The following is a 24733-nucleotide window of genomic DNA, read 5'->3' as shown; positions in this document are numbered from 1 at the left end:
ATAGCAACATCATTTAGAGATAGCCAAGAATGGTGGAATTAACCTTAAAATGGCATTAATTCATTTGAAAACATTAGAGTTAAAATGAACAACTCTTTCTTTCATTAATTCAAGCATTTTTAAGTAAAGCAGGGACACTCTATGGAAATGAGGGAAGTTTCTTACATGCCATTACAATCTCATTAAATTTTAATTACACAAAGAAGAATCTCATTCTTATTTTAATTACACAAATGAGCATTATTTATAGATCTTAAAGACAAAGGGGTTAAGGGCAGAAACCAATGTTTATTGAGGGCCTAACACTTGCCACGGAGTGTGCTAGTTACCTGACATGCATGTTTTCATTTAGTTCACCAACCCTGTGAGGTTTAGAAGAGGAAGGGCCCGAGGCTAAGAGTAGCCGACTGAGCCGTGGGAGGCACAGTGAGCTAACGTGCAGTTGAGCCAGGGTCTGAGTCCAGCCGTGTCTGACTCCAAGGCCAGGCCCTTGTCTTCACAGCACAGAGCACAGACATGCTGAGCAAGACGCAGCACCCGAGGTTTAAAAGTAAGAAAGCTTTACAACTGAATATACATATTTTCTTAAAGAGGCATTAGAGAATTTTAAGTCTGAGTTCTTGACGTCGTTAATAACAAAAAATTATCTTTTAATTTGGGGTTAAATGTATGTACATTAAACTGAGACACACCTATCTTTCAAGCTGAAAAGTATTGTTCTTTATGTCCAGCAAGATGATTCTAGCCTTTTACATGAGTATAATGAATGGATGTTTTATCCTCCAAGAATGTAGTATGAATTTAGTCACATTTATTGAGCTCTTATGATGCATGTTTCTAAGCTCTTTACTTATATCATTCCATGTAATCCTTTCAAAACCATATGATAAACTGAGATTTTTATAAACACAATAAATAACCGTGATTGGGTAGATCACAGATTTTAAGAAGCTGAATAGTTTTCCCATATGTTGTCCATTCGGTGATATAAAAAAAAGGGGGGAAACAGTATTATTATCATTACTGTCACCATGTCCATTCCAAAATGGACAAATTAAGGACACACAGGCTAAGTAACTTGCTTAAGGCTCCACAGCCAGTAAGCAGCATCGGCAAGGTCTGAATCCAGGTGGTCGGAATCAGAACCTGTTTTTGGCCATCGTGTTAATTAATGAATAAAATGAAATGACAGTCATTAAGACCACATAATAGTAATAAATGCCATTATTTTTAAAAATTTCCCAGTTTTTGTGTTTAATGTAAGCAAAAATACACATTCACTTCAAGTCAAGTGTAAAAACAGAGGTAATTTCAACCTCCTTTAACTACAGTTTTCTTCCAATGACAAAAACATACGCAGTGCGCTGTGAAAATCAGGACCTCACCCACCTGAGCAGGTAAATCCATCTCCAGTGAACCCTTCAGAGCAGGCACATCGGTAGGAGCCTGGGGTATTAACACACTGAGCATTTATGCTGCACTGGTGGGTTCCATTAGAACACTCGTCCAGATCTGCATGTCAAGAGAACATAGCAGCAAAGTTCAGAAATGAAGATGGAATATTTCAACACCCAGAAAGATTTTCATTTATCTTAATTTAAATGTAAAGTGGCCAAATGGAATATGTTTTATTTGATTGGTAAAGTCAAAAGTTCTAATCTTCTAAGACCTCCGATCTATGATCCAAAATGTTCACGCTACAATTATGGGCCAAAATAATTAGTTCAAGTGTTTTTTGAGCTATCTAATCAACTAGAATTATAATGTTTAAAAGAAAACCAGGGCTAGATTTCCTTCTGATTTCTACTTAGGGTGAATTTTATCATTGGATACTTTATCGCTAAAAATGTGGGTAATTTTCAAGATAATATTGAACTTCAGAGCAGGACAATTACCATTAAAATTTTCAAGTTCATTTTATAGATGCGGAAACCAAGATATGATTCTTGACCTCACAGAGCCCCTGGTTTAGTCACTAAGTTGTGTCTGACTTCTTTGTGACCCCATGGACTGTAGCCTGCCAGGCTCCTCTCTCCATGGAATTTTCCTGGCAAGGATACTGGAGTGGGCTGCCATTTCCTCCTCCAGGGGATCTTCCCGACCCAGGGATGGAATCCACATCTCTTGGGTCTGTTGAATTGGTGGGCAGATTCTTTACAGACTGAGATGCCAGGGAAGCTCGTGGAGCCCCTAGTCTAATGGAAAAGACACATTATAAACACAGAAAATTAAATTAAACACTGTTATACACGTACCATGAAGAAATACGAGGAAATAAGAAAAGGAGTCTAATTTGGAATGCAGGAATTAGGAAGGTCCCACTGACAAACTATTTTTAGTTAACTTTGAACCTGAAGGACGAGCAAGAGTTGACCTGCTAAAGAGAAGTAGGGATGGGTCTTCCCTGCAGAGGGAACAGCATATATAAAGACACTGAGAAGGAAAAGCGCTTGGTGTGACAATAATTAAAGGAGGTCAGAGTGATAAGGCACAATGTAGGAGACGCAGGATAATGGAAGGTGAAGCAGGAGAGACACAAGGTCTTCTAAACCATGTGAAGGAAGCTGTATTTTATCCTGAATTCAATGGGCTAAAATGACAATTTTGAAGAAATCAGACCCATGGTTTAAAAAATTGGTCTGGCTGCTATGTGGAGAATGGATTGCAGGAGGACCAGAGAGGGAGGGAACAAACACCTGAGGAGGTCTTTTAGCAACTAACAGAGAGGAGGCGGCTGGGGAGACTGAGAGGGAGAACAGCTGCAAGAGCAGGGGGATGGAGCTGGAAAGAAGCAGACAGATCTGCTGCCTGGACGTGGTTAAACCTCTTGTATTGAAGGCAGCCTATTTTCCAATAGTTGGCCAAAGTGACAGATGGACAAGAAGCACAAAAAAATGAGGCTAAAGGAGAAAAACAGTAAACAAATAGTACTAGAATAATGGGAATGGGGATATGGCTGAAAAGTCATTGGTAGAATAATGGGAATGGGGATATGGCTGAAAAGTCATTGGATTAATGATAAAAAGATGTCCAGGCTAGGGTAGGGAGCTAGTGGACTTACTGATGCCATGATGGAATGTTCCTTAGCAAAGTTATTTAGAAACTATGATAATTCAAATTCTAGTCAGCTACAAACGTTTGACAAGTATAAAACAACTGAGTGGGTAAGAAAGTACATTCAAATAAACTAATTTGTTTTTAATAAGAGATCTTAAAACTATCACCTAATCCTATCCGCAGGCTTATAGAGTTAAAACTTATAGAGTTTTATAACTTAAAGTTATAAAGTTATAAGTTTTTAACTTATAGAGTTAAAACTCATTAAAATGAGGAATTGTGGGGAGGCCAGTTTCACCTGCTTTAATTGGTATTTTGAATTGAGCTGGATAATTTTTATATGTTGGAACACACTTTATTGTTAAGGCATGTAAAACACGGAGCATACCAAGCAGCACTATGAATGATACAAGAGTAAAATCCAGGTCCCTGCCTCACGGCTATAAAGGACTTCCTAGCCTCTGGTCAAGAACCATAAAACTTGGAGGATGGCAACTGTCTTCCCATTCTCCTTCTAATCTGGCCTCTTGGAATCCAAAACATTTAGGTTTCCCTGGAAGAAAATTCTACTTTCTATTAAGAAGCTTGCTATCAATCAGTTATTACAGACTTAGGTTATCTGAAAATAAAAAACCAAAAAAACAAAAAAACCTTTACATTCCCTTCATTTATTTCACTGGGTTTTATATCTTATGATTACCCTAGGAAAAGACTGAAAAAACATGAGTCATTTTTCATCCTACAGCTGTTTAGATTTCTGGCAGCACATCAAATAACTTACTGAACAACAACACATTAAAATGCAGATGCCAAGGCATATTGTTATAATTTGACCACTTATACCAAGGTTAAAGGAAACTTCTTGGACAGGAATTATCTTGCAATGAAATACAGCCTTTGATTTTCCAAGAGAATAAATGAAAATAAGAGGCATGTTCCTATTCAAGTATGTGGGTTAACAACTGTGCAAAGAACAGCCTCTAGGAATTTTGTGTCTTAGCAAAGCTTATTTACATTTGCAAACTACTCACCAATACATTTGATGCCATTTCCAACCCAGCCTTCTCTGCAGCTACATTTGAAGCTTCCTGGGACATTTAGACACGAGGCATGCATGTCACAGTTGTGGGCACCAATTTCACACTCATCCACATCTGAGAAACCATAGTGAATATGGAGGAGATAAGAGACAACCTAATTAATTCTACTTTCAAGATATATCTGTACAGGCAAAATTTTAAAGCAAACACAGAGAAAATGTTAACCTCATTAATTTTTAATATGTTTATAGACTCCAACAGAATCTGGAAGTGCATGATCCAAGTCAAACAATTCCCTGAAAGAAATTGCCAGCCACAATATACAAAAATATTCCCTGGAAATGTTACCTGGAAAAAGACCAGATGCTTATCAGTGTATGTATATAGTACCTTGCATATGTTGTGTGTGTACACATATACATATATGAACACGCACAGCTCTTTCCTTACTTGCTGTTTCTTGGAGGTGCAGGCTTAAGGAAGGTCTGGGCTACAGTCTAAGTCACTTACCACTTGGCTTGAGCAAAATACCCCTACAAGAACCTTAAGCAGCGATGGACATCTGGTCCAAAGAACTGACCTTGGGACTTCAACCCCCATCCCCTCTTTTAAAAGGCTGAAATTATTTAGTAGAGAGACAGAATAAGAGATAAAGTGGGTGGGATTAACCAAGAACAAAGGCAAAAAGAGTAAATTTGGGTAGGGAGAAAAGAAGGTAAAAGCAAATGGAAAGAGGGGAGAAAAGAAGAAAAGAAAAAGATGAGGGAAAGAAAGGAAGAAAAAGAGTCTAAATATAAAGTTTAGATTAATTTCTGTTGGTTTAAAAGCACTTCGAAACCTAGCAACAACTGAGATTCCCCCGGGTCTTTTGGTGCTCCTTCTTTACGTATATCTCCTGATGGGGCAGCAGGTTTATTAAGCAAGTGAATGCTGCCCCAAGAGCACATGAGAACCACGGGGGCCACATTCTACGCCCATCCTCCCGCTCTGGGTCCAAGCCTGTTCACAGCGAGGTCTGTGGCTCGGTGGCTCAGATCATGCTTATCTACCACAGAGAAGAACTAAACACATCACACGTGCTCTGGGCCAGTTTCTCATCACATTACTGCTACAGCCTGGTGTGGGTGAAAGTACAAGACATTGCAGGGAACAAACGATTTTGCAGGTTAACCTCTGAAAGGCAAGAAGCTGAAACACAGGGCATACAAGCTTGACACCTACCTGTGCATCCTGTGGTCCCTTTCTTCACTGAATACCCCAGCTGACAGTGGCAAATGAAGGATCCCTTGGTGTTCTCACATTCCCCGAACATGCAGATGTTGGAATTTAAGTCACACTCATTCACGTCTAGAGAATTTTCAATACCGTGGTTAATATTTATTCATTCTATAGATTAAAAAGCTATTTAAAAAAATGAATAGAATAATATTGAGATATACAAACAAAATTTCAAGTATAGTGTCTAATATCTGCAGGACCCAGTACTGCAGATAAATATTCTGTCTTTAAGACTTTTCTTTCAAACAATTCTTCCTTTTCCACTTTTACACCTTCTAATCCAATGGTTTGAATTTTAAAAATAACCAAAAAAGCCTCTTCTTCTTATATGTATATATGTGTGTGCGCATACTGTACATAAATATTTATCCTGCTCACATGATACCCACCAATGCACGTTTTCATGTCCATGGAAGCCATGAAGCCATCATAACACAGACAACGGTACTCTCCAGGAATGTTGGTACACTGCCCACCATCACAGATATCAGGATTATTTTCACATTCATCAATATCTGATGGCACAAAATCAACATCAAATGAAAACAAGAACGGCTTTTATTAAGCTCACGTATCTTTTCCATCCAGTTCCGCTCAAAATATCTGGAGCCAGATTCGAAAGATAAAATTAACCAGACACACACATGCACACACAGTCCGTGGATTTTCCTTCCCGTACCTGCACATGACCTCCCATCGGGCATCAGGGCATACCCTTCACTGCAGCTACATTCATAGCTTCCTTCTGCATTAGTGCACTGCGTGTCACAGCCTCCATTCATTATCATGCACTCATCAATATCTGTGAAAACATTACCACCACGTTACTTGTCAGAGCTACTCTCTGCCCCCTTTTTTTTAAAGAGAGTTTTTCTTTTTAAACAGATAAAGCTTAGTTTTGGATTTTTCTCCCCACCATTCATGCTGATTCATCACTGCACCATGAGTCTTTCTTAGTTCATTTCCTTTAGACAGTGTTTCATTTGACATGTATTTAGCTCTAGTAACCTACGACTAAAGAACTCAGAAACACAATATAAGATGAAATATATAGAGACAGAGATATAGGACATTTTCTAGGCTAAAAGCAGAGGTTCCTCTGCAAAACCACCAAACCATGGCATTTTAGAGATCTGCCCCCATACTTAGATTCACTTTTAGGACAAAGGACTCCCATTGACGTCATTATATATTCAGTACCAGAAGCACTCTTAGGCTGACTTGAGAAATACAAGTTCCAGACCCGCTTGGCCTCCTTACCTGTACAGCCCTGCCGATCTGGCGTGGCCTGGTACCCAGGATTGCAGGAGCACTGATAAGTTCCAATCATGTTTACGCATTTCCCATTTCTACATAAATTGTCACTCAGAGAGCACTCATTAATATCTATAAAAAGATACACAGAATTAACATTTGTGAAATCACAACGTCATTTTAAACTATCAAGATTATGCTGCATTGGAGCAATGGGCTTTATCATTATCCAAAGGGTTTTATTTATCAATACTTCAGGGGGAAGAGAGGTGATCTCCTGGGGGAATTCAAAGAAAATGCTGCAATCTCTATTTTTCTTAGTTCTATCTGTAACAGCGCTGTCCGGTGGAAGTTTCTATGTTAATGGAACTGTTTCACATCCATGCTGCGCCATGTGCAGCTGTTACTGAGTGCTTGAAACATAAAGAGTATGACTAAGGAACTGAATTTTTAATGTTATTTAATTTCAGTCAAATTTAAATAGCCACATGTGGCTAGTGAGTACCACATTAGACCCCATCCACTTAGCACATGCCAGAAATAAAGCTGGGTGATACTTAATATATGAATTTGCATGCTCAGCTGGTCCTAACAGGATGGTCACTTGTCTAAATAACATGAGGGTTCCGGAAGGAAGATGGCTGGTTCCACAAAACAGAGGGGCTGGAAACAGGGCCCTCATTGTTCAAGTTTTCGTGGCACTGTGTTTAATGAGCCTGGACAGTTGGATTATAGATTATATTGACTGCTTTTAAATAAGCTATTACAAGATGGGCAGATATCTTAAAAAAAAAAAACTCTTGAAAAGATCTGTGGAAGAAACTAGTACTAATAATGCAAAAATAGAAGAGCAAGAAAATGGTAGAGAGACATTCCTTACACAAGTTACTTGTCAAACATGATCTAGGAAAAAAATCAGATATAATAAGAAATTCACTTTCAATTCTCAAGATCACGAGGATGATGTGATTTATGTTCATAGTCATGAAATATTTTATTGAACATGCAAAAATACACATCTTATAATGTGCATTATAACATTGAGGGAAACTTTTTCAGCTATAAAATCCAGTCATAAAAAATTCATAAAAATATGAAAATTAATTAGCAAAATAAACTTCTAAACTAAGAAACAGATCTGAGTCACTAGTATCACAAATATGAATAAATATTCTGTAATTATCTGTGTGAAATACCTTTTTGTACTATTATTAATGTGGAATTTAAAATATTTAAAACCTTTAAATTCACCTTTTTATAATAACTTTGAAAAATGAAGCAGACTCATAGATACAGGGAACACGCTAGTAGTTAGCAGTAGGGAGAAAAAAGAGGGGAGGGACAAAATAGGGGTGCGGTTAAAAAAAGAGTTATGGGATTATATGAAAGCGCATATGCAAAACTTTTAAAAATTGTAAAGCTCTATAAAATTTAAAGACTCCTTCAGTAAAAACATTAAAAGTTTAAAAGTAAATAAAATGTCTGGTCTATGATTTAAGATTCACCTAATCATTAGCCCAGTGATATAAATATGGGTTATAAATAGACACGTGTAGCCCGGGATGTGTTCAAATGCTTTTATTTGGGAGTGCGGGATCTGTTTTATTTTAAACTGTTTTATTTGCTTACACCTTTGAGAAAGATTTCCTGTGAAGAAAACGTTTCCTGGCTAAAGTAAAGTTTTAAAGCCTGTGGAATGCTTCAGGACTTAGCGGTGGTCTTCTCTTATCGCACCTGCTGAGCCCAGGGCCAGGAAAGCCTCAGGGCTTCTGTGAGGAGCGGCCGGAGGGAGCGCATGTGCTCACACCCAGGTGAGCAGACCCTGTGATGGCAGACACAGGGCATAGGGTGGATTCTGTGCACAGAATTCTGTGCACAGATGAACCATCAGGGAGCAGCCCCTCCAACAGAGGCTGCCGTTCCACCCCTGCGACCCGGAGGAGGGAACTCCAAGGCCTGACACAGGGCAGGGTCCCTTCCAGAATGCTTGTAACAAAAAAGAGGGGAACAGGGGTAATGCCACTCATTTGAGAGTGTCACCAAAGCATTCTCTAAAGACACACAGCCTGTCTCCAGATGTGTGGACTCTGAACTCCCAAATTTTAATCAGCTAGATTTCACATGCCCCAAACAAGTTCACTAGAAAAGCCTCTGATCCTTATGATCTTTACAGGTTGAACTGGGAGGGTCTATGTGCTGAGGAGACAGACTTACCCACACAGTCCTCACGTGATGGTGACAGCTCGTGTCCCAGTGGGCAGTCACACTGAAAGCTGCCCTCAGTGTTCACACAGGTGCCACCCCTACAAAGGAGAGGGTTACGTTCACATTCGTCAATGTCTGAAAGGTAAAAACGTGAGAGCCATTAAAGAACTCTGCGGAAAAACTGTTCACGGACACAGACTGGGAGAAAGATTCATTATCTGAGTCATGGTGATTCAAACGTAGGAGCTGGGTTAATACAAGATGGGATCAGGTTCTCCTCCCTTTCTCTATGATTAGTAGATTTAAGTATCACATTCTCTTTTGAAAGACAGTGAGCTCTCAAGGCATTTACTTGTATGAAATGACCAGCCTCACAAGAGGTAAAAATAAACAGTGCTTGCTTTCCATCAGTCTAAACTCCAGACATCATATGTCTCTATCTCCAATCAAGGTGATAGAAAAATCTTAGACTGATCACTTCGTAAATCCCATGAGGTGAGACCTAAAAGTTGCTAAAAATGAAACAGTGGGCTAAAAGGTGGGCGATGCCAAGAGCTTGTGTAATGTCAGGAAAAGAACATGGGATTCTCATAACAATAAATAAATTTGGGGGTCAACATTCAATGCCATACATTTTAAGTGAATCCCTGCTCAGTAGTTAGTCTGTGGTGATTTCAGATTCTATAAATAAACAGAACTCAGTCTCAATATCTCACTGCCATTAAGGCGCAAAGAGGCTGGGGCTCCCTAAGAGTTAGAGACGAGCAGATTTCCTGTCTGACATTTAGATCTGTGCTCTCTCGCCACAGCTCCTTGCCAAGCACCCTGTTAACAGCTCTGACACAAGCCAAGGTCATGCTAACGAGTCTGTGCTGGACCTGTTTCCAAACCTGAGCGGCTTACCCATGCAGTTCTTCATCATCATGAACCCGCTTTCGTAGCCTTCGAAGCACTCGCACTCAAAGCTGCCCGGCGTGTTGACACAGATGCCGCTCCCACAGAGGTCAGGAGAAATCCTGCACTCGTCAATGTCTAATCCACAGGGTTTAAAAGAAATTCAAAAAAACCAGAGTGAGAGGAGACAGTGTTAAGGAACAGAGAGATGTGGCCTTCTAAGTGAAGGTGCTGGAGCAATCGGGTGAGCAGGAGGAGGAGGATGTGTTTTCAGGAGATCCCCTAGATGGGGACAGGGCTGCAGGCACATTCCTTTCCCCAACTGCCAAAACTGTCACAGCCAACGGGCAGGGGCTTTTGGCCTTTAAGAACTCTGAAATTGTGGATTTCTCTTTATGGTTTCGAAATGGTAACAGAAGGATGAAACAGGCAACTGTGCTATGAGAGGAACAAGGCGGGTGGCAAACGAGGAAGCAGTGGCCACATAGACGGAGTCTCGTGCACAACCCAAGGGCCATGTTAGTTCTGAGGCACTAGCCGTGTCCACCCCTGTGGGGGCCTGTGGGGGCTGCTGCCTCTGAGCAGGGGTGCGGGGCTGGCCCAGGGACAGCTCAGAGGTGGACGCAACTACTGAGCCCTGAGCCAGAGAACACACATTCATGGCGGGGTCACGGAACATGCTCCAACTGTGCTTTTGTGTCATATTCAGATGGAAGAGCCTACTGATCTGATTTTTAACATCGAAAACAAAGGACAACGATGGGCTTTTGGGTTTGTCATTTTTTATACAGTATGGTGAATAAGAATCTTTAATAGTAGCACGTGTTCTCAAAAAGAGGATTCTGTGAGAAATCTCCCATTCCTAAAATCAAGATTTTCAACAGAGTAGTCATATCTATAAAATGTGATTAAGAAAATATGACTTGTTTAACCATTTTTGTCACAGTGGGGGGAAAATGTTATTGCCAGCATATGTTTATTTTGGTGAATTTTAATTTTTAAGTTTTTCTCTCACAGGATTTATAAATAGCTAATTTGCACATGTTTCCTTGGGCAGAGGGTGGTCTCAGTCCCAGCTTTCCCCTGGCTTTTGGTTTTTCTCTATTGATTTTCCCAATTTCAGGACATATATATTGAAAATCCAGACACCTGCTTTTGAACGAAAGTCTTAACAAAATCAATTGATTCAATTAAGCAGGTAAATAATGTGTATGCTAATTACCTTATTTTTTATCTATCAGTATCTAGGAACTGGTAATGAGAACCATATGAAAACACAGAACAAGTTCAATGGCAGAGGAGGGACAAATTCTGGCTGCTGTGATGTGGTGGGAGCTGCACAGTGCAGATTTTGAACTCTGGAACCAGAGAGCTGGACACAAATCCCACTATTGTCATTTTCTGAGTGTAGGGTCTTGGGAAAATCATTTAATTTCTCTGTGCCTTAGTTTGTTATCTGTAAAATGGGGTGTGTATTAGACCCTGTCTCATAGGAGTAAGTGAATCAACATTTCTTTATCTTATAGAAAGAGTGCTGTATATATAATAAGCTATTCTCTGTTAATAATTACTATTCTGAAGGAGGTGATTTTTTAATTGATCCTGGAAGGTTTGCACAGAAATTCTAACTTTAAAGGTGTAGAACAAATAGAAAGTCAAGAGATAAAATGCCTAGGTAAAGAAAATTAATGCACTTCAGAGAACAGTGAGTTACAGAGAGGCTGATGATGAATGCAAGTATAGGCAAGACAGGTATGGTGACTATGGCGACAACGTGGGGAGCAGTAGATGGGCCTTCTGCGCTATGAAGAAGGGCAGCCACCCATGTCCTGCTGGCCTTTCACACTACAGCTCACAGCACCAGTGCTGTTAATAAACCTCTCTTGAACAATTTAAACAAGGCAAGTTTCAGAGTCATTAAATGATGTGGCTAATTTCACGCCAAAAACAGAGCAGTCAGAACTGGAGAAGCTTCCTTATCCAGGTCTAGGGTGGTCTGAGTCAATGGAAGTTGCTCTGTGGAAAGTTACACAAACTAAGCCCTGCTTTTTAGCATGAAAAACCTGGTGGGTGTGAAACTGAAGGATCTGACTGGGGGAAGTTACGGGGTGGGGGGTGAAAGATGCTGGAGGAATCTGCAGTGTAGGAGAGACTGTGATGTGCTGCCCAGATCCTGCTTCAGGAAGGAAGCATTCACATGTCCTTGCCCTCCGCTTGTGGGACTGTGGAGGCCAGAAAGTCCCGAGGTGGGGGCTACCTTCAGGAGAAACCTCAACTCCCCTCAATCACAGCCTTCTCTGGGTGGATGTACCCAAATATTCATCATGCAGCTACGTCACCACCAAGCCCCTGTGCCCTAATTCAAGACAATTCTGATGTGCCTTCCAGAAAGATGCAGAGCTTCGCCATTGGGGGTGCTGAGGACCACACTGGGACTGCCTCACAGCCTAACTTTTCCTTCAGGCCCCTTTGGATTCCTTTCCCTTCCTCCCCAAGTCGTTGACCCCAAAATCAATTCCTAATAAGATTCCAGCATGCTCATCTCTGCTCAGAGTCTGTGTCCTGAAGAGCTGGACCTGCATCAGGAAGAGTGTAGAAGAAATACCTGAAACGAAACAGTCATTTTGATGGAAGAATATACAAAACCTTGTCACTTGTCTGTTGGGAGAAGGAGGGGTCAAAATTACATCTTAGCTTTCAAGCCCGAGTGAAACGATAATATTAGTACATGTAAAGAAGACCCTAGCCAGAGGAAGCGGGGTGGGACACAGGGAGATGAAAAAATAAACTGTCTAGATGAAAGTCAGAAATTTGAGAGTGGAACTCAGGAGAAACAGAGGGCTAGAGACAGCACCTCAGAGTCAGCTCGACAGAGGCCATCCAAAAAAGCCATGGTGGCAGACGCAACTCTGCGAGGCTACCAGAGGACTCTGGAAAATGCCAAAGGCAAGAAGAGTCTGTGAAGATTAGAAAAGGAACATCACAGGCATGACAGGACAATTGAAAGAGAGAAACAGCATGAAAAGAAAGAGAGACGAAAATCACGGACAAGGTTTGACCAGAGATCAAGGAGAATAGGCACCAAGAGAAGTAAGTTTTGAACTTAGCAAAGGTGTTTTGCAAGAGTTTATACACACACACACACACTCCAGAAATTCTGATGTGCCTTCCAGTTGCAGAGTGGTGAGGGGTACTGAGGACCACACTGGGACTGTGTGGTGTGTGTGTGTGTGTGTGTGTATACATATATATATATATGCAGCAGAAGAAGGGAGAACAGCCTTCAAAAGTACACAAGGCTACAAAGCAAATGGGAAAGGAGAGGGTGGGACGAATTGAGAGAGTAGCACTGACACATATACACTGTCATGTGTAGAAAAAAGCTAGTGGGAAGTTGCTGTACGGCACAGGGAGCTCAGCTTGGTGCTCTGTGATGAACTAGAGAGGTGGGATGGGGCGGTGGGTGGGAGGGAGGCTTCAGAGGGAGGGGATGTATGTATACATGGAGCAGTACTTTCAGAACAGCAGAAGAAAGAGAGCCGGGGTTTACGTAATACACCAGAAGAACAGTCTTACCTGTGCAGTTCCTTTCCTCCATGTCCAGGGCAAAGCCACTATTGCAACGGCACTTGAAACTCCCAATCGTATTCCTGCACTTTCCATAGGTGCACATGCCGGGAAACGCTTTGCACTCATTGATATCTACAAGCAGAACAGAGTCGGAATGTAGAGCTGGTCGAAACAAAAGAGGAGGTCCATCGTTTTAAGTGAAGAACCTACCTTGATGGAAATTCATGTACTCAAGTGAGAATGGGGGGGGGGTGGTGGTGTTAAGTTTTAAGTGATTACACTGATGCCACACAGAAAGTTTCAGTTGCAAACAAGAGTTTGTATTTGTAATGAAGTGTTCTGATCCCTTTGCTTCTGACCATTTGTTTTGTAACGTTTAGTGGGCACAGGGAACTTTTTGCAACATCAGGGCTGCATCTCATCAGGCTGTGCTGAGAAAAGCAGTGGTACAGTAGAAGGATGTAAGAAAAGTGCTATCAGCTGTCCCAGTGTCTTCACTTCAGTACCAAGGGGATTTATGCTCCTGGGCCATAGGCTGGTTGTACATTTTAACAAAGAAAATAAAGTGGGGAACCAAACGTTTAGAGCAAAATCAAGCCTCAGAGAACGTGGAAGGTGAGCTTTAGTGTGGAGGGACCCATGCGCTGCTGACAGTTACCTTTGTAAAACGGCCTCCCAGTAAGGACATCCCCTCTGTTAGCAAAGCCAGGCCCCCGGGGGCACAGGGTCTCATACTCTTTGGTGCCAAGTTTGGGGCACTCCTCACACTCGGTGCCCCAAGCTGCTCCGACCGCACAACAGCAAGCATCCATGCGGAACTTCCCAGGTACAGGATGGATGCATTCGTCCTCATCCCACTTCAAGTAACACTGCTCCATGCGGATATCTACAGGGAGGGGGAACCACAGATTGAGGTCAAGCTGTCAGTCACTGAAGATTCACATACCGATCACCTGCTAAGTCCCTCCCTAGCAGGACTGGTATCAATTCTATCAGAGCAGTTTGTCTCTTTTGTTTGCAGAACATTTCCCATTTGCTTATGCAAGTCTCTTCTTGAAACTATCTAACATCCACAGCCACAGTAGCGAAACTGAAGTAGTGACAAAATGTATTTAACCAAGGTATTAGGATGAAGAAAATCTAATACATCCTCATAGAATGTTACAAAGGTATCATTTGGAGTGATATTACTACTAAGAATTTATTTTGCTGAGTGATAACTGAAAATCAATGATATAAATTCATACATAGCATCATTAAGTTACTGAAGGCAATTTGATTTCATTAGTTATTTGATCATACTGTTGCTGTTGTTCAGTAGCTCAGTTGTATCCGACTATGCAACTCCATGGACTGCAGCATGCCAGGCCTCCCTATCTCTCACCATCTCCCAGAGCTTGCTCAAACTCATGTCCATTGAGCTGGTGATGCCATCCAACCATCTCATCCTCTGTTGTCCCCTTCTCCTCCTGCCCTCAACAGTTCCCAGCACCAGGGCCTTTTCTAATGAGTCAGCTCCTCGCATCAGGTGGCCAAAGTACTGGAGCTTCAGCTTCAGCATCAGTCCTTCCAAATAATATTCAGGACTGATTCTCTTTAGGATTGACCCATTGGATCTCCTTGCAGTCCAAGGGACTCTCAAGAATCTTCTCCAACACCATAGTTCAAAAGCATCGATTCTTTGGCGCTTAGCTCTCTTTATGGTGCAACTCTCACATCCATACATGACTACTGGAAAAACCAAAGCTTTGACTAAACAGACCCTTGTTGGCAAAGCAATGTCTCTGCTTTTTAATATAATGTCTAGGTTTGTCACAGCTTTTCTTCCAAGGAGTGAGCATCTTTTAATTTCATGGCTGCAGTTACCAACTGCAGTGATTCTGGAGCCCAAGAAAATAGTCTGTCACTGTTTCCATTGTTTCCCCATCTATATATTATGAAGTGATAGGACCGGATGCCATGATCTTAGTTTTTGAATGTTGAGTTTTAAGCCATACTGGTACTATTATTCTGTCATCTTCAAAATGTACTTTACTTTTTTCTAAACTTTGGAGATAATTTAAAATTCCAAAAATAATTTTTCTTTATTATTGGACTTTGGATATTTCTAAACAATTCCATATGATTTTATAGCCATACTTTGTATCAAATTTAAATATGCTGTCAAAAATTAACTTAAAATTTGTGTTATTATAATAACTAAACTGTATGATATTACCAACTTTTTACTTACCACTAATTTAAAAAATCTTTTTAAAAAAATACTTTAAAGATCTTCAAATATAATAATTTAAAAATATTTACTATTAGCTTTTTGAATACTTTTTAAATATGTAATTATTTGAATACTTATTTAATTTATAATTTTAAAATACCTAAATACCTTGAAGATCTGGGACGGTAATACTACCATTGATGACAATTTGTCTACAAACTGAATTTCAAATACAAGCCTATGTAAAGCTATATTACAAACTAAAAAGTTATTGTTTCATAACACACTGGGGAAAAATTCCTTAGGTAAATAAAAATTGTTCAGAGACCACATAGAATTATTAGAAGTTTCTTTTTCAATCATGAAGCTTAACTTTAGTCAAGTATGACACTGATAAATAAAGTCAACTAGGCATTTCTATAATACAGTGTTGATAGAAAGAGCTTCTTTATTTACAATCTTTTAAAAAATAGAGCATTAAGAAAAGTTTAAACTCTGAAGATGGTAAAGGAAGGGACAAGATCAGTCAATGTGTGCACACAGAAGCCACATGACTTTGCCATGACTCTCCCCACTGTCTTGTCTAGAAGCATAGCGGCAATGGACTGCAGAATGTTAACCTCAAATACGAGTCTCCACTTTTTCTTCTATGTTTAACATAGGTCTCTTATTACACTGACTCAGTGTAAAAGATTAAACAGGACTAAAACACCTGATTAAAAAACTTAAAAATTTTTTTGTGCATGCAAGTTTTTTTTTAATACACCAGGCTCACAGAAGTCACTCAGTAGTGAGTAGCTCACTGAATGTGTGCTGCACGTGTGCTCAGTCACTCAGTCTGACTCTCTGTGACCCCGTGGATTGTATCCCACCAGGCTCCTCTGTCCATGGAGTTTTCTAGGCAAGAATACTGGAGTGGGTCGCCCTTTCCTTCTCAGGGGATTTTCTTGACCCAAGAATTGAACCCATATCTCCTTCATCCCTTGCACTGGCGGATGGATTCTTTACCACTGGAGCCACCTGGGAAGGCCAGGTGTGTGAAAGTAGAAACTTGTAAATATATTGGTATTTGTACACCCATGCTCATAGATGCCTTATTCACAACAGCCAAAAGGTGGATGCCACCCAAGTATCCATCAATAGGTAAGTAGACCAAAAAAATGTGGTACCTACACACAATGGAACACCACTCAGTCTGAGAAAGCAGAGAAATACTGATACATGCTACAACATCGATGAACTCTGGAGACACCACACTACGTGAAACAAGCTAGTCACAGGAGGACGAACATCATATGATTCCTTTCATATGAGGCACTTAGAGCTGTCAAGTCCACAGAGACAGAAAGCAGAAGTATAGACACCAGGGGCTGGGAGAGGGATAAATAGAAGTATTTAATAGGTTCAGAGTTTTCAGTAGGAGAAGAGGAATTTTGAGATTAATTTTTGAGCAGTACCAATTTTCTGTATTACACAGAAACCATTTCATTGAAAAGTGAAAGTGAAAGTCGCTCAGTCATGTGGACTGTAGTCATGGAATTCTCTAGGCCAGAATACTGGAGTGGGTAGCCTTTCCCTTCTCCAGGGGAATCTTCCTGACCCAGGAATTGAATCCAGGTCTCCTGCATTGCAGGCAGATTCTTTACCAACTGAGCTATTGGGGAAGCCCATTTCATTTAAATTCATCCATTTAAAAAATATTCTCTAGTGAGTTCCTCCAAAATACTTCATTTAAAGCAAGTTTTCCAGCTACCAACCTAATACATTTGGTCAGGCCACTCCAAAATAAGAAAATGTATGCTTGGTTCATGAATCTTACCCAAACACACACGGCCAGTTCCATCCAATGTAAGGCCTTCAGGGCACTCACAATGAAAAGATCCTTTGCTGTTGACGCACCGTCCATTTGGGCAAACGCCAGGAAACACCTCACATTCATTAACGTCTGCAGGGAAATGAAGCAAGCAGAGGAATAAAGATGTCACCGATAGAAAAAGCAGGTGTAATCTTACTTCCTGTATAGCATATTCATTTTGCAATAATATGGATTATTACCTCAGTTAAGCAGATATATTTCACAACGAAGCTACTGGGTCCCCTGGGTACCAGCTGTGAAAACTGCCACAGCCTTGCTCATCCATAAAACACAGCCGAGATAAGCTCTTTGCCAGCTGCTCTATGCCTTAAAGGCGAGGGATGAAAATTTACCCCACAGCATAAAGAGGAGAAATGGGAAACTCAAAGCTGTTTCCTAAAAGTATTATTCTAAAACATTTGTTGACAGCGTAAGAGTATTTTTACCGAAATTCCAGGGTTTTTGAGAATGATAAATATCTCCAAAGTATGGGAGAGAATGTCAATTTTAAATACTTTCCTAAAGATTCACAATGTTTTTAAGAACCTACTCACCTTCACAAGTAACACCTTTTATCCTGGCAAACCCTCTTGGGCAAGCTGTATCTGTGAGAATGAAGGACACATTTTTTTTCACATTAGAAAAGAAAATACAACTGTCCTAAGCGCAACAAACAGAATAATGGAATCAAAATTGAACTAAATAAAACCCAAAATCCGGGTTTTAGAGGCAAAGGACTCCGGCTGCCCTATAAGCTGTGGTAACTCTATTAGTTTTGACCCATATTGAGATTCTCATAATTTTCCCTACAATTCCCTTTTATTTTTCACGTTGTCAACTGAATCATAAGTAAACCAAAGACTTAAAGGGACGAGAGATCATTTTCTACTGGGACACATGCAAACAAGAATACTGGAGGATACTGATAGTCATCCAGCAGCTAAATTCTAGTTGCCTTCCTTCCTTGTCTAAAATATTCAGAAGGTCTGCTTATAGTAAGAGGATAAACCCAAAACATATTTCAAGAAGTGAATACATTTTACCAGAAAAGATATCATATTAGGGAGGGCAATGACCTTATGGTCTTCCTCACTAGGGAACTATATAGAGAAAGCAGTGCTTAGTTGAGGAGGAAGCTTTCCGATGTGAAGCCCAGAATCCTAGTGGGCAGGCTCCTACCTAGCTCACACCGCTCACAGGGGCTCCCCCAGGCGGCCCCAAGCGTGGCGCAGCATTCAGATTTCAGAGTAGCTCCATTGATGTTGACCTCACAGCGGTTGTCCTGGATGTTGAGCCAACAGGTCCCTTTCAGGCTGTCTGAAAAGGAATAAAAAACAATGGGGAGTTCTCATCTCTGAAGAAAATATAACTCAGTTCTATACACCAAAAACATTATTTGACAGTATTAAAAAACGCCAAACTGTTATCTTAAAAACTTTTCTATATCCTAGACACATTTACATGTACATGCATTTAAATGCATATTACATACATGTAAATTTCACATGATATTTGAATTAATACAATTATATATCTGGGTATTCTAGGAGCAGCTGCTACTGCCCAAGACTTCAATACTGGGATTTGCAAATAACAGCCCATGACTGTTATAAGATCATTACTTATATGAAAAATACTTGTAAGATTTATTCTTTATGGCAAATACTTTGATATTTAAGATTTTATCCAATGGCACTCTGCAAATAATCTCCTTCTCTCCCAATTCCTTCTCTCCCAATTTGGTAGGTATCTGCAGTCCCTACCAAATAAACCACATACAATGGTTCTTCTATTAGAGAGAAGCCAGTTTTTCTCCAACTGAAGATAATCATTTGATGAATAATTTGAAAAAAGAAATCTTAAAGATAAAAAAGGAAATAAAACCTTTAAAACCACCATTAAGACACACCATGGATATATTTGATATAATTTCTATGGTATGTATGTACAGCTTTATCTCTAGTTCAAAATGTAATACATATTTATGATAAACTATTTGAAGAAATAGCAGAGAAAATAAAAAAACTACCTGTAACGCTACCATCCAGACTCAACTACTTCTAACTTTTTAGATTATGTTTCCACACCAAATTTAATTTCCTCCTTAAATGATAGTAAAAAAAAAAAAAAAAGATTTTGAAGCAGAGAAAAGCAATCCCAAGTTGACATAGCAAATATTAACTGGGTAAAATAAGTCTTGTGATGATTTCCTCGCAGTACTGTGGATCTCAGTGTCTAGTGTGTAACATTACCAAGCCTCTTACTAAAATGCAGAGTCAAAATGCAGATTCTCCGGATGTGTGGCCTAGGAGTCCACATGTGAAAAGCTCCTGAGATGGTCTCTCTGCAGGTGATGTGTAAAATGATTGAACAAAAAGCTTAATAGCATATTGCAGTCATAGACTTGGAAGGCAATAAAGTAAAAACATATTCCTACAGCATTTATTTTATTTAAAACTCATTTAATAATAAGGACCAATAAGGTTTTACAATAAAAACAATATAACCAGAAACACAGGAGGATTCTTTACCATCTGAGCCAGAGAAGTCCAAGAATACTGGAGTGGGTAGCTGATCCCTTCTCTAGGGGATCCTCCCAACTCAGGAATCAAACCTCAAGGGTAAAACAAAGGAAACACCTCTGTCCTTGACTGAAGACAAGGAGCTATGGGGCAAGGATGCGAAGAAGAGATGGGTAGTCTGCTTTTTTCTATTTTGAGATTTAATTTGGATAAAAACTGTGCACAAATGAAAGAGATTTGCTCATATGCATTTGTATCAGCTATCACATTATAAATTTTTTTATAGGTTTAACCTGCAAATTCCATAGCATAGAGGAAACAGAGATGACAGTGTAAGGCCACTGTGTATTCAAATGGTCTTTTAAGAACTGGGTTAATTACTGATTTATCACCTTGATTGTAGTCATTTTAAGATATACTGTGATAAATATTTACTAACATTTATTGAGGCAGCAACAAGCACTATGAAAGGCTTTCCATATATTAGTTTATTTACCCCTTAAAACAACCCTATACGATACAGACAACTGGTAGAAGAGAAAACTGAGGCACAGGGGTCAACTAATTTACCAGAAGAAGGTCACCCAGCCAGGAGGGCCAGCATCAAGATTCAAACTTGCACTGTGTGATTTTAGAGGCCTCATTCCGCAACTTAGTGCTTCTTTAGACTGGTATTGTATCAACACTGAAAACTCACAAAATCAATAGACATACATTCATACACAATCCATCTCTCCTTATTGTTTCTTCTTGTGTGTGTATAGGTATATATGTAACTACACACACATGCAGTCACAGTATAGATGTAGCTATATAGTCAGAGGTTGGTTAAGCTCTCCAAAAAAATAAAGCAGGGTAAGCAGATAAGCTAGAGGCTATAGGAATAGTCAAAAAGAAAAATAATGGTGGCTTGGATTGGGGGTTGTTGAAATTGATGGTGAGAAGGGGTTGAAATATGGAAAAACTTTGAGTACAATCAACAGGATTTAGATGGATTCAACCTGAAGCTTTAGAGAAAGGCATCAAGAATGACTCCAATTATAAAAATAGAGTTACAATTTGTCAAGACAGAACTGCTTCTAGGAGACCCAGATTTGAGCTGAAAGATAGAAATTTGGTTTTAGACATGCTGTTTGATATGCCAATTAGACACCCCAGTGGAGATACTATGCAGATAATTAGAAAGACAAGTCTGAACCTGGTGGAGAGATTAAGGCTAGAGAGAGAATTGTGAGAGTTAATGTAGAGGACATCTAAGCATGTACGTAAAACAGAGATGCAAAACCATCCCAGGACCCCGAGACTGACCTGTGAGACATTTCCAACTGGATAGCAGGAGAAAATGAAAGATTTAACAAAGGCAACAGGAAAGAGGCCAGGAGAGTGAAAGGAGAAAAAGAGAAGGCCAAAAGGAAAAACTTCTTGAGAGGGGGTGAGTGATGAACTCTGTTCAATACTGTTAATAGACTAAGATGAGGAACAAGAATCGACCATTGGATTTTACAACAGAGAGCTCACTGCCCCTGTTGTGTCCATGAAATGTGAGGACAGAACTCAGATCCGAGCCAAAGATGAGGGAAACTGGTATGGATTATGCAGAGCCATCAGATGGAAGCAGTATAATGCAGGAAAGATTAATCAAATATATTGTTCTATTATATTTCATCACTTCAATCAGAAAATAATAGTCTCTTCAAGCAGTCTAGAACAGCTGAAGATTGGTTTATGTTTATGAAGCTTGCAGAATACGTTCTAAATCCTGAAATATTCTTTGTATCTAACTAATTCATTTATGTTCCCATTTAATTTTAAATTCGAAATTACATCAGGGGATTTTTATTCAGTTTTAAATTTAGAGATTTGGTTCCTACCAAGGGGCAATTTGCAGGCTAAACACTGATTAAAGCCATTTGACAGTCTTATTTAAAAAGTACATTCATAATATTTCTTATGTATATTTTCCTATTTGTTTTTAAAGCTTGAATTGTTTTTAATGAAAAAAAGCAGATAAAATAATGTCTAAAATGTAAACATATTAAGTAAACTTCTTTCTGAGCAGCTTTTGGCTGAGATACTCAAATCTTATTACAATGAATGAACACACATAATACATTGGCTTAGAAAAATATTGTGGGGTTTAGGTGTCCAACATAATAACTTGGAAATAAAATGTCTTTGTTTTTTTATTCATTAATAATTAACTATAAGAGTAAGAGGCCAAAATCCCAGAAGTGTTTATGATGAAGCAAAAACTCTTAAGGTATCTTTGATGCCCAAGTGGCATACAGATTTAGTTTTCTGAGACATTAATTGACTAATGCTGAGTTTATTTCCTTTGCATAATAAAATGATTCTATCTCAGTTGGAAACTGTGGCTTAACAAAAATATTTCTGCCTTACCAGATCCAATCCATATGCACCCCCTCCACCCTCAACCAGGAATTCTGTGAGAAAGAAAGTAATGCCCTAGGCAGATGGCAGCCTATTTTCTAGTATGGAGAGCGGAGCAAGGCTCAAATTTCACCAGCTGTACCCCATTGGGAAATTGAATGCTGGCATTTCCAAAGGGAAGGTTTTCATTGAAACTTTGGACTTCATCATTTCTCCTTCCTGTGACAGACAGGTACTCTAAGTATCCAGCTAAATACTGTTAGCATCAGATATAATATGGAAAATTCTATTGTCTTTGGCAAACACTAAACTGAAAATTCATATTGAATAGATAGCAAACAAAAACTTCCAATTCATTTGGCACTACATAAAACCGTAACACCTCCCTATTTGGAAATATATATTTAGTTCACTTTGAGATCCCACAGACAGAAGAGCCTGGAAGGCCATAGTCCATAGGGTCTCAAGAGTCGGACACGACCTAGCAACTAAACCACCACCAAAAGTGGATACTAGGTAAAAATGTAAAGTATGTATATCTAGTCAGTGTAGCCTTAGACACTAGAAGCAGGAAAGAACTACTGAGATCGGTTTTTTCTCTTACATAAGCTGAAGAGTTGCTTATAGTAACATTATAATAGATCTGACTGCTTCATTTTATTTATGTCCTACTGCCTTTATCAATGGAGAAGGAAATGGCACCCCACTCCAGTATTCTTGCCTGGAGAATCCCATGGACGGAGGAGCCTGGTAGACTACAGTCCATGGGGTCGCTAAGAGTCGGACACGACTGAGCGACTTCACTTCACTCACTTCATACTTTATCACTGGAGAAGGAAAGGGCAACCCACTCCAGTATTCTTGCCTGGAGAATCCCATGGACAGAGGAACCTGGCGAGTCGTGGTCCATGGGGTCGCAGAGAGTTGGACATGACTGAAGAGACTGAGCACGCTCGCATGCCTTTATCAAGAACTGACCTTCTACATTTTGAGATACATTGAAACATGTTAGTCCTGGAAGTTTTCAAATCTTTCTCTCTTAGAGATTTTCCAAAGCAAGAATTCTTTGGCATTCATAAAGTTATGACTGATAGAAGAAATTTTTTAAAAACCAACAAATTCTTTCTATTTGTTTAAAGTTTCAACTCTTCAAGTTCTTGTCCTGTTAACTGAGTCCAAATGTGATCACATTTTTGTTTACCATTGAAGGTTGTTTATAAAAAGTATGCAGTAAGGATTTGATTGTATTGCTGCCTAAGGCATTCCTGGGGAATGAATATAAATATGTGTGTGGTATGGAAATGCTTATAATTTATGGTATAATACATACATACATATATATATATATATATATATACACTTACACAAAAAGAATGCTTCCTAGAATCTAACAAAATTTAAGAGTCTGTCTAGTGTAAACTATCATGTTTTACTCCTACCTGGATAACAAGAGAAAACAACTGAAGTAACTCCTAAATTATTAGCTTCCTGTGATCATGTACTGTTTACCCACAGTAAGTCCTGGTGTCTCTGCTTATCTTTGGAGTGAAACTGAAACATCAGCACCACGCACAGATCTTACCAATACAGATCAATCCTGTCGAGCTGAGTTTGCTGCCAGGAGAACATTCACAATTGAAAGATCCAAGGTTGTTCCTGCAGGCCCCATTGACACATGGGTTGCTTTCACATTCATTTATATCTACAATCCAGAAGGAAAAGATTCTGTTAGAGCTGCCATGTGTTTCTGGAAAATATTATTCCAACAAGCCACGCTATGCCAGAACGTCTGGTAAACTTGGCTCTTGTGATTTTAATATGGATCTATGAGGCATAAAGTGAATGGGGAATGGAGACGTGCATTTTACAGTATGGATATACATGTGCACAGCTGGGGGACTCAGCAGGACGACAGGAATCAGCCTGTTCTGAAAGGGTTCAGTATCTTTACTGTTTCACTACAACTTTACATAAATTGGATTAATTTTCTCTGGTAATGAGATATAATTTTCCTGTGGGAAATTCAAATTCTGATTCCATGAAAGCAACATATTCCTAGGTGCAATGAGTGCTATGCACGAAGGTGACTGTTTCTGTCATTGGTGATTCCATGAGGTTTTGGAAGAATTTAAAAAGCCTGTAGTAGAGACAACACATCGCAATCCTGGTTTTAATTCCAAACTCCTGGATACACATCAGGAAATAAGGGATGAAACTTTAACACCAGGTAGAGCCTTCTCTTCCAGCCCTTCTCCACCTTCCTGTTCACATTTCCATGTTTGGTTTGAGACATTTCAAAAAATATTTATTTATTTATTTGGCTGCATTGGGTCTTAAGTTCATGGGCTTAGTTGCTCTGTTGCATATGAGAACTTAGGTCCCCCACTGGGGATGGAACTCACATCCCTTGCGTTGCAAGGCAATAGGTTCTCAACCACTGGACCACCAGGAA

General features: G+C 39.6%; 1 protein-coding gene across 2 annotated transcripts in view; it reads right to left on the bottom strand.

The window, feature by feature from the left end:
* The window catches only part of FBN2 (fibrillin 2), a 222800-nt gene that overhangs the window by 53174 nt on the left and 144893 nt on the right, over window positions 1-24733 (bottom strand). The window contains exons 20-33 of one of the 2 annotated variants that reach the window (XM_086410495.1): window positions 23864-23983; window positions 18548-18685; window positions 17923-17973; window positions 17333-17458; window positions 13957-14184; window positions 13305-13430; window positions 9738-9866; window positions 8844-8969; window positions 6636-6761; window positions 6055-6177; window positions 5765-5890; window positions 5319-5444; window positions 4089-4211; window positions 1390-1512 (exon numbers count right to left, since the gene is read on the bottom strand). In XM_086410495.1, coding sequence (XP_086266621.1) covers window positions 1390-1512; window positions 4089-4211; window positions 5319-5444; window positions 5765-5890; window positions 6055-6177; window positions 6636-6761; window positions 8844-8969; window positions 9738-9866; window positions 13305-13430; window positions 13957-14184; window positions 17333-17458; window positions 17923-17973; window positions 18548-18685; window positions 23864-23983 — 1791 coding nt within the window. Of the gene's footprint in view, window positions 1-1389; window positions 1513-4088; window positions 4212-5318; window positions 5445-5764; window positions 5891-6054; window positions 6178-6635; window positions 6762-8843; window positions 8970-9737; window positions 10033-13304; window positions 13431-13956; window positions 14185-17332; window positions 17459-17922; window positions 17974-18547; window positions 18686-23863; window positions 23984-24733 lie in introns of those variants that run through there. The other variant, XM_086410496.1, reaches the window with a different exon arrangement.

The sequence above is a fragment of the Bos grunniens genome, chromosome 7 (assembly GCF_055505025.1).
Source record: "Bos grunniens cultivar Pamir isolate PY7600 chromosome 7, Bosgru_T2T1.0, whole genome shotgun sequence".
Classification (NCBI taxonomy): Eukaryota; Metazoa; Chordata; class Mammalia; order Artiodactyla; family Bovidae; genus Bos; species Bos grunniens.
Note: the sequence above shows the minus strand (reverse complement) of the source record. Positions and strands in the feature narration are given on the sequence as shown.